At 32.9% G+C, this 10,409-nt stretch overlaps 1 protein-coding gene across 6 annotated transcripts in view; it reads right to left on the bottom strand.

Moving 5' to 3' along the window:
• Positions 1-127: 127 nt before the first annotated feature.
• The window catches only part of LOC140059573 (uncharacterized), a 31,591-nt gene continuing 21,309 nt past the window's right edge, over positions 128-10,409 (bottom strand). For 3 of the 6 annotated variants that reach the window (XM_072105522.1, XM_072105525.1, XM_072105523.1), the window contains 13 exons: positions 9,789-9,908; positions 8,682-8,798; positions 8,406-8,540; positions 8,175-8,288; positions 7,336-7,446; positions 6,657-6,773; positions 6,208-6,321; positions 5,032-5,142; positions 4,535-4,648; positions 4,307-4,429; positions 3,838-3,957; positions 2,892-3,020; positions 128-2,395 (listed from right to left, as the gene is read on the bottom strand). In XM_072105522.1, the coding sequence (XP_071961623.1) occupies positions 2,316-2,395; positions 2,892-3,020; positions 3,838-3,957; positions 4,307-4,429; positions 4,535-4,648; positions 5,032-5,142; positions 6,208-6,321; positions 6,657-6,773; positions 7,336-7,446; positions 8,175-8,288; positions 8,406-8,540; positions 8,682-8,798; positions 9,789-9,908 (1,505 nt within the window). In that variant the 3' untranslated portion in view covers positions 128-2,315. The remainder of the gene's footprint in view (positions 2,396-2,891; positions 3,021-3,837; positions 3,958-4,306; positions 4,430-4,534; positions 4,649-5,031; positions 5,143-6,207; positions 6,322-6,656; positions 6,774-7,335; positions 7,447-8,174; positions 8,289-8,405; positions 8,541-8,681; positions 8,799-9,788; positions 9,909-10,409) is intronic. The other 3 variants (XM_072105524.1, XM_072105526.1, XM_072105528.1) reach the window with 3 other exon arrangements.

Raw genomic sequence — 10,409 nt, 5'->3', positions numbered from 1 at the left:
TTGTTTTAATTGATCATATTAGTGTGGTTCAATAACATAATTATCGCCATAATCAATATCATTTCGAGAGCAATAAATTCATCTATTTATCTATCCGGTTAAAGTGTTTATAAAAAGACAAAACATGTACAGAAAATAAATATTTTATTTCATTCAAACTATCATTTCTCCACCATTCGTATAAAGGCATAAAATCACTAATTAATCGATTATAATAAATTGTACAAAATCCCTTATTTATAATAAATTGTACAAAATCCCTTATTTATAATAAATTCAATGCATAGAATGATTTAATTAAGTAACTATAAAATTAATTAGCGTCGCGGTGCTTTTGCATACGTTGTTTGCGCATATTAATTATTCGACTACGGCGCGTACTATTAATTAGCGTCGCGGTGCTTTTGCATACGTTGTTTGCGCATATTAATTATTCGACTACGGCGCGTACTTTTTTTTAAATGGAGGCTCATGTCAACATGACCTTTAAACCCTAATATTAACAATTTTGTTGTATAAAAAGTAACTACTGCTACATCTAAACGTACTTAATAAGATTTCGAAGAATAAGGTAAAGTTTAACATAATTCGAAGCACATTTATCCATATTATTAATAGGAAGCTCTCATTTCACGGTGCGCCACTCGCTATACGCATCCAGCTGTCGAGTAAAAAGTCATTCTACGCACGCTCTGGGACGTAGTTGCCAAACTGCGACGACGACTCAATCTCGTAGAAACCATCGTATAGTTCCACATGACTAGTTTTTACATCATGCGACTTGCAGATAAAACTCACTATACAGATTCAACGCGGCACCAAAGATCAAACAAAACGCTGCGCATGCGTACACGTTAACTCGAGTTGTGATAGTAAATTTCGTTATTCTAGTTTAAGACTAATAGTCTCTTAACTACATTTTTACCCAAAATACATTATCATTATATTTATAATATAAAATAGTTACATAGTTCATAATTATATAAAAATAGAGATTTAATAAAGGGGCAAGAAATTGGAAAAAATGATCTGGATTCGAATTTAATAGCATTGTTTTATATCTCAGTCGGACTGTAATTTACATGGAAATGGTCAACAATATTAATGGGGACTGTTCATCAAAATTTGTTCTCTAATTTGCGACGGTTGATTAGAAAGCGGTAGTTCCCTTATTTGTTTGCAAATCTACGAAGTTAATATGCCAGTCTTTATAATAATTATGAAACTATTATTATCTGTGTTTTGATTTTTACAAAAACAATTAAGATAAAGATATGTACAAAATATTCCTGAATTAATAAAATAATTTAAACTGCCCCAAATTAAGTATTTTAAATATACAACTAGGCCCTAGAGCAAAAAATATAAAATATAGACAATATTATTATAAAAAGCATAACAATAAGATTACTTCAAAGAAAGGTGTCTTTTGTTAATTAAAATCATAGGTGAAATGAATAAAATATAAAACAAAAAATAATATTTTTTTGCAGCTTATAAATATATAAATTGACAGGCATAGACATACTCTACAGCCTACACCATCAGGTGGCATAGACATACTCTACAGCCTACACCATCAGGTGGCATCGACATACTCTACAGCCTACACCATCAGGTGGCATAGACATACTCTACAGTCTACACCATCAGGTGATATACTGGAGATTAAAAAATGTATTTATAAACGGTAAAGAAGAGGAAATTTATCAGAATGAGAAAAAGCTGCTCCAACCAAGATTCGGACCCAGAACCTTCTGCTTGATATGTATTAAAATTAAAAATTGCAGCCATTTACCGCTTTGAAAGCCTATATTTCCTTAATGGTTGGTTGGTCTTAGACGACATAGAAAGTTAAGAATAACACTACCACGAAAATCAATAGTTCAGAAGTGTTATAAAAACACTCATAATTTTGTTATATGACATTTTTTTGATTGTCAATCATCACGTTTAATTTTATCGTTATTGTTATTAATTACTATTAAACTTAGGTTTAATTATTACTTTTACTTTTTATTGTTTTGTGCAATACCATTATTTTTTTCAAAGCTCGAGTATAGGTATGAAACGCCACGTGTGCCAAAATTGACTAAGTCGTCTACATTCTATAGTAAGAATAGAGGTGAACTATTATTGAGTAAATGTGAACTATTATTGAGTAAATGTGAACTATTATTGAGTAAATGTGAACTTGAATTACATTGTTTTTTTACTGTAACATTATGTAACCATAAGGTACGAACCAATAAAAAAAATGAATATAAATAATACAAAAAATACAATATAGTAAGTTTTACACAGATTGTAATTTTTTACAGAATCCGTAAAGCAGAGAGTATAACAGTTAACATAAACAAGATACCGGGCAGACAATTTCTTGAAGAACCGTTTGCTGCAAAAAAAAAAATCACATTTTAAAATATATACAGTAATACTTTTATCTAATGTTTATACAAATCTTTTGTTCTGTGGCCATAGATTAACATTTACAGAGCCTTATGAACTAAAGATCGTAAAGAGGAAAGGCTGTGCTGGCCATAGGCAGTTCCAAGCTCCCTCCCTAAATTTTGAACAGTACCATACAAATAGGAAGATAGATAAACTTAATATTACAATTACACATCCTGGGTGCATTGCATCCTGGGTCCCCGACCCCCACCACCTTTTAAAATTCTGGTTCCACCACAACAGGATTGTGGCGCTCTGCCTTGCCCACTCGGCCACTCCAGTGAAAGAAATGTTTAAGAGAAATATCATGAAAAGGTTTTCACTCGATAATTATATTGGGGTGAATATAAAATACAAGTAAATAAAGAATAAGTTGAAGGACTGAATGATTTTGTAATCGAGAAACTTTTGCAAACGTAACCATCCCGCCCAATACATACGTGCTTGGTAAGTTCCAGTATCACAAGTGGCTCCACTGTACCCCGGTGAGCATGCACAAGTTCTTTCAGAGCCATCAAAAGAACAAGTACCCCCATTTTTACAATAATCGTCAGTACACCCAGTGGTTGCTGACAAAAAAAAAAGAAAATTTAAAATCATACTATAATGCACCATGCACTTTGTGAATAAATGTCTTTCAAAACAGCAATATTCATAATTTTAAATAATACATAGATATAATAACCAAAGATTCGTAATTGTACATATATTGTGCACATTAAATAATGAATGACATATTCATATTATATTATACAAATAATGAATGTTTATTAGTGCAATAGTACAAATAACTTCATGAGGTAAAAAAATTGAATATTTTGCCAAATTGATCGTTCAATTGTAAGAATATCAAGCATTTATTAATAATAATAATATTGTTATTAATAAACCTACTTTTATTCAATAATAATTCACCACTAAAACAAGAGGCTAGGTCAAGGCCTAAACCATTTGAAAGGCAGTGTTCCAATTTTGGATGCAAAGATGAACAATTATAAATGTTCTAACAGCCTAGCCTTGTGGCACAGTACCAAAATGCTTATTGTAAAACCAGAATAAACACCCCTATAACAAAATTCAGCTTGCATCACCTGTAGGGATCCATTGGAGTAGTTAATTGATGTGTGGAGGTGTCACATGACATCCAATATTACACATCATATATTTTATTGTAGTGTGTTTACTCCATGTTCTTGAGTGTTTAGGCCTGGACCTGGCAAATCAGCAAGAGTTATATTCGTGCCATGGGGCAAATAATTTCATGAGGTGAAAGATGAATTGTTCTTTAATATAACCTTGCATCTTTCATCATATGAAATTATTTTTACCATAGCACTCATAAACTAGGTAAATAATTCCTGACTAACGACTAACAAATATACTTACAAGATGCTGTACCACATTGTGTTCCACTGTATCCAGCCGCACATGCACAATCATAGGTAGATTCTTGTTGGGTACATGTACCTCCATTCATACAAGGGTTACTATCACAAGGATTATATGCTGTAAAAATTGAATGTATTTTAGCAAATTCACAATTTAGATATTTGAATCAGAGCGGGTGAAGAAGCTCCTAGCCAAAAAACCAATAAAAAATGGAATAAATTACATACAATACGTAACATAGTAAAACATATCATTAATAATTATATTTATGGATTTATGTGACGTCATCACCGATTGATCAAAATGTATTTTATGAAATCATTCCAAAAAGCTATTTTAAATTTATAGAAAAATATAAAAATATGTATTTAAAAAAATGATTCAGCATGGAACAATCTTACTCTTGTACCCAAGGAATGAAAAAGGGGGTTCATCTGACCTCTGACCTTATTTTTTAAAACCATACCTGTTCCACAAGTATCTCCTACAAATCCTTCCACACATGTACACACAAACTTATTTTCTGCTGCGTTATGATAGCATGTTCCATCGTTCTGGCAGGGTGAACTATTACAGGATGATGCGGGTGCTACGATAAAAACGTAAACAACATTGTCAAATTGTACAGTTAACATTCACCATTTCTACAAATAGTATATAAAAACTGCTATTAATAGGTCCGATTGATACATACCGTTTTGGCAAAGGTTTCCGTTATAATTATTTACACATGTGCAGGAACTCAAACCACCAGATTGTAACGTACAACTTCCACCATTCTCGCAAGGGTTTGGGTTGCAATTGGAGGCTAAAAATGGGCAAATAATCATGATTTATTATAATTTTAAAACAACTTTCAAACATTATGGCAATCGCCAAATAGTCGGCTTACTAAGCCAACAAACATGTAGATTGAGACAGTGCTTATTGTATTTTTGTATAATATGACTGCTGGGGAAAGGACATGCCATTTTTAAACTGACCAATCAAAACCCGGATGACGTATGTTCTCCATTGATCCCAATAGAGAGCTTTCAATCAGAGATGACCTACGACCTGGGAACTAATAATGTCATTATGTTAATTGTGTGTATGCAGTGACATTACATGCTTTTCAGTATGCGACAAACGATACAATGCATAGGTCATCACAAAACTATATTAATACAGTTGTGTTGTTAAATTGCTTACGAGACTGGCAGGTACTGCCTGTGTAGAGATATGTACAACTGCATGTATAAGAATTGCCATTTTGATTGCACACTCCGCTATTTAAACATGGATTTTGACTACAAGCATCAACTAGAAGAATTTAGATGAAGCAAAAAAATGTAAGAAAACAAAATTAAGGTTAAAGGTTATATTCTAAAGGTTAAAGGTTACATTCTAAAGGTTAAAGGTTACATTCTAAAGGTTACATTTAAAGGTTAAAGGTTACATGTAAAGGTTAAAGGTTACATTGTAAAGGTTAAAAGTTACATTGTAAAGGTTAAAAGTTACATTGTAAAGGTTAAAGGTTACACTGTAAAGTTAACGTTACGTATACAAGAACCAAAGATGTCATACTGCAAAAGTAGCAAACTAACATGGGCGCAGACATTGTACATCAAGAGAAGTACTTTTTAGAAGGCCCTCTGCATTGCTTACGAATTAGGTGAGACTAGGTGAGATACCAAGTTGTCCCATATAATATTAGGTAGTTAAAAGAGTAGGCATAGACATATTATGTCAACATTTCTCCATTTTGAAAGAAGGCATGTCAACAGCTGTATCTAACAGTGTGCTTAGGTGTCCAACTTGTTGACAAGCGCTCTGAGCTTCAAAATAAGTACAGGTCAGTTGCTTTGTCTGGAACTAAAATCTTTGAGTTGAGTCGCTTTTGACATAAGCTCGGCTTTATGTCTTGAGATATGCAAGTATGCAATATCTTTGCAATATTCATCTTTGGCAAGAACACAAGAGAAGGCTCATCAAGTTTTACCAATAAAATGGTACTAAAATACAGTACAGTTAAATTTAAACACAACAAGCATATTTAAAAATAAATAAAATAAGATTCAATAAAGCTGCGTTCACATTGAGCCCGGATCCCAGTCCGGTGTCCAGATAAAAAACTATGAAAATAGTAACATAATTTGCTTCTTTTTAGGCCATTGAACCAAATCTGGGCTCAAACTGAACATAGATTCTAAGCATTATTTGTACTTTCTTTTTGTATTTTGCTTGTTTTATCTATACAGTATAAACAATGCTATCATGAATATGAAAAAAGTACAGAATGAATTAAATGAAGTGAAGGAAACATGAACATATAGGTGAAATGCTCAAACAAATTTTCTACAAGCGAGAAAAATTGTGTACTCCTACCGGTTGAACAAGTTTGCCCAGTGTATCCCGACGTACAGGAACATGAGTATGCAGATCCAGATGACGTACAAGTTCCTCCGTTTATACAGGGATTTGGCGAACATGGATTAACCGCTAAAAATAAAAAAATATGATATTTATTACAATTTAAGGACTAAGAACACAAAGTAAAAGAACACACAATTAATTTTTAAAATTAAATTTAAATATAATATTAATGTTGAATGAAATAATGTTTTAAACTCTAAAAAATGTGATGTGCCCATATATGGACACCATAACATCATATTATCACTACCATATTTGGGCACATCACACCTTTTTTGTAAAACTAGTTTGATAGTGTAGACAGAGCTTAAGACTTTTACAAAAATGAAAGCACTGATTTCTCACTCAAATATAGTGCTGAAGTAGTACAGTAAAATATTAGAGGGTGTAGTAAAACGTACGTTCTATTTCACAGTCAGTTCCTGAATAACCATTATTACAGACGCATGTACGCTGACCCCCATTTGGTATGCAATTACCTCCATTTTGACACGGTGAAATGGCGCATATATCGACCTCTAGATGAAGTAATGGTGAAGCGAAGAGAAGGATAGAATGTGAAAGAAGAAACGTGGTATTTAAACAAGTTTTTAATGAAATGAATATGAAAGAAATATAACACAACTACGGTATTATTAAAATGAATGAAACAATAAAACATAAATGAGTTCGCATGAATAGAAAATGAAAAAAAGGAAGAAATTTATCTGCAATTTTTTGTTTGCTTGAGTATCAATCACTTTGTATATAAAACAAGTACAAAATAACTATTTCAAATTAAAGATGAATGAAACATAAAATGAGTTAACATGAATGAAAAATAAAATGAGTTAACATGAATAGAAAATGAAAGAAGAGAAGGTATCTGCAATGTATATGATTTAGAAAGTATTCCTTTTTTAGTTTATATCAATACATTAATTACATTAATTACATTAATTACATTAATTACATTAATTATGAAACAAATACAACAATACAAAACTATTAAATTAAAAGAAACATAAAATGAGTCATGCAAGAAGATTTTTGAGAAGGCAAATTTTTGAGCAAGTTCTACGAAAGCATTGTTGCTCCTACCGGTTTGGCACATTGTCCCAGTGTATGCTGACGTACAAGAACACGAGTATGTAGATCCGGAAGCAGTACAAGTTCCTCCGTTCAGACAAGGATTAGAGGAACATGGAATTGCTGGAAAACACATGTAATATGTAAAAAATCATATTTTTTAAATTTAATAATTCGCAATCATAACTTGGTAAATATATTTGAAACTGCATATTACATATATTATTATTTTACACTATCAGTTACAAGTTCCATTTTGACAAGATGAAAATGACGCATACATCAATCTCGACGAACATGAAGATTTGAGACTGTTTTGCACATGTTACACATGTGTTCCCATTTAAACACATGTTTATAATGACATTTACGAAATTTAACGTCTTTTAAATCAGCATTTTGGGACATAAGCCAAAAATTGTCTAATGCCGTCTAGCTTAGATATTTAAAACTATTAACATCTTATATTAAATGTGGTCCCATTTTAATTTGCGACCAATTGCGACCAAAAGCAAAACTTGACGATTTCTGTACTACTTTTAGTCAGATTGAAGGGAAGAATGGAAAATAAAAACATTCATATATTCTTCTGCATGGACATTAAACAGCACTTTACAACAAAACTAATTAAACTGAATAAAACATAAGAATGAGTTAAATGTTAGATGAATATGATTTTAACATTGACTGGTCACTCGCAAACTTCTTGCAGTGATCCTCCCACTGATCACAACAGTAAGGTTGAGTATATGAAACAAGTACAACAAAACAATTGTTCAAGTCAAATGAACATGTTATACAAGTTTATAGAAGAAATACATGAAAATTTGAGAAAGGTTCTGTTCTCCTACCAGTTTCACAATTTGTTCCAGTATATGCTGACGTACAAGAACAAGTGTACGTAGTTCCGGAAGCAGTACAAGTTCCCATGTTTTGACAAGGATTTGGTGAACATGGAGTGATTTCTGTAAAGCATACACAAAATATGGAATAAATATATAAAAAAATCACCACATCCTATCTTTCAAATTATAAACATCAAGAAATTGTATTGGTCGACTTAAAATAGAAACTAATTTTACCAATTTCACAGTTGGTTCCTTCATATAATTCTGTACAGGAACAGGTTGCAAAGTACACTCCGGTGTCAGAGTCCAACGAATCGGTGCATGTACCAGAATTCTGGCAAGGATTTTCAACACTGCATGGTGCAATAACTGAAAAACAACCGATATATATATATTAACATTATTACTTGACAAAATGCTGATATTTGCTTTGTATATTTGTTAGATGTTCATTAACAATTTGATATTATCATACTTAAGATTTTGAAGAAAAAAAAAGTAAATACATACGTTGCTGACAACTATTTCCTGTATACTCAGCTGGGCAGTTGCATTCGTAATAAGAATCTGTGAGTACGCATGTACCACCATTTTCACATGGGACGGAAATTACATTACAATAATTAACTGCATAAAAAAAAATTTTTTTATTAAAACCTATTCATAAATTAATTGATGCTTTTTATTTATTGATGTCGCCCAACAAAATTAGACCAGTGATTTTTGGGAAGTGTCACCATCGAGCATTGACACAGAAGACAGCACCATTCAATTTTCTGTATGATTTATTACTTTACAAAACTTCCATTCAGTACCTTGATGGCAATGAGAAAATCCTGGTACAGTGGCAGAGAAAACACTTGAAAGAACAAAATGATAGAAGAACCAGTGCCATTTGGTGGCAGCTTGACACAAAGGTATCCTTTGTGGGTATGAAAGTTGTTGTATGTGCTCCGTCTACACTATCAAACTTGATGTGACAACAAAATGTGACGAGCCTATATTATGGACATGATAATGTCATATCACTACCATATTAGGGCACATCACATTTTTTTTGTCAAACTAGTTTGATAGTGTAGACAGAGCTAAACACAACACCACGTTTTGAGACGTAAATACATATACATTATAAACTACTAGAACTTTTCGGATGAGACCATTGTGCCTGTGTGCAACATAGCTCATAAGTAAAGGATCAAATGAGACCATTGTGCCTGTGTGCAACATAGCTCATAAGTAAAGGATCAAATGAGACCATTGTGCCTGTGTGCAACATAGCTCATAAGTAAAGGATCAAATGAGACCATTGTGCCTGTGTGCAACATAGCTCATAAGTAAAGGATCAAATGAGACCATTGTGCCTGTGTGCAACATAGCTCATAAGTAAAGGATCAAATGAGACCATTGTGCCTGTGTGCAACATAGCTCATAAGTAAAGGATCAAATGAGACCATTGTGCCTGTGTGCAACATAGCTCATAAGTAAAGGATCAAATGAGACCATTGTGCCTGTGTGCAACATAGCTCATAAGTAAAGGATTGTCTGAAGATGTAAGCTGCCGAACACACTAGAAATAAGTCTTGGTGTATTCGTAAGAAATAAACAATACTTTACTTTGTTCACAGTGGTCGCCAGCATAATTATCTGTACATGTACAGATATATGCACTGGAATCAACCGAAGAAATACTGCAAGTACCACCATTCTGACAATCAACATTAAAACATGGATTCCCTGTGATAAAGTTAATAAGATATAGTTATTACAGCATACCATATACTACTAATAAAGCTCTGTCTACAGAATCAAGCTAATTTCACCAAAAAAAGTGTGATGTGCACAAATAGGGTAGTGATATGGCCAAATATGGTAGCGATATGCCATCATCATGTCCATATATGGGCGCATCACATTATTTTGTCACATAAAGTTTGATGATAGTGTAGACAGAGCTTTAGAAAGGTATAACACACTTATTCTATAAACATTTACATAAAGTGGTGTGGTTGTGACAGGCCTACTAACTACTACAAGTGGTGTGGTTGTGACAGGCCTACTAACTACTACAAGTGGTGTGGTTGTGACAGGCCTACTAACTACTACAAGTGGTGTGGTTGTGACAGGCCTACTAACTACTACAAGTGGTGTGGTTGTGACAGGCCTACTAACTACTACAAGTGGTGTGGTTGTGACAGGCCTACTAACTACTACAAGTGGTGTGGTTGTGAGTGGCCT

Source organism: Antedon mediterranea, chromosome 9, assembly GCF_964355755.1.
Source record: "Antedon mediterranea chromosome 9, ecAntMedi1.1, whole genome shotgun sequence".
NCBI classification, from domain to species: Eukaryota; Metazoa; Echinodermata; class Crinoidea; order Comatulida; family Antedonidae; genus Antedon; species Antedon mediterranea.
The sequence above is the reverse complement of the archived record's forward strand: the minus strand, read 5'-3'. Positions and strand labels throughout refer to the sequence as shown.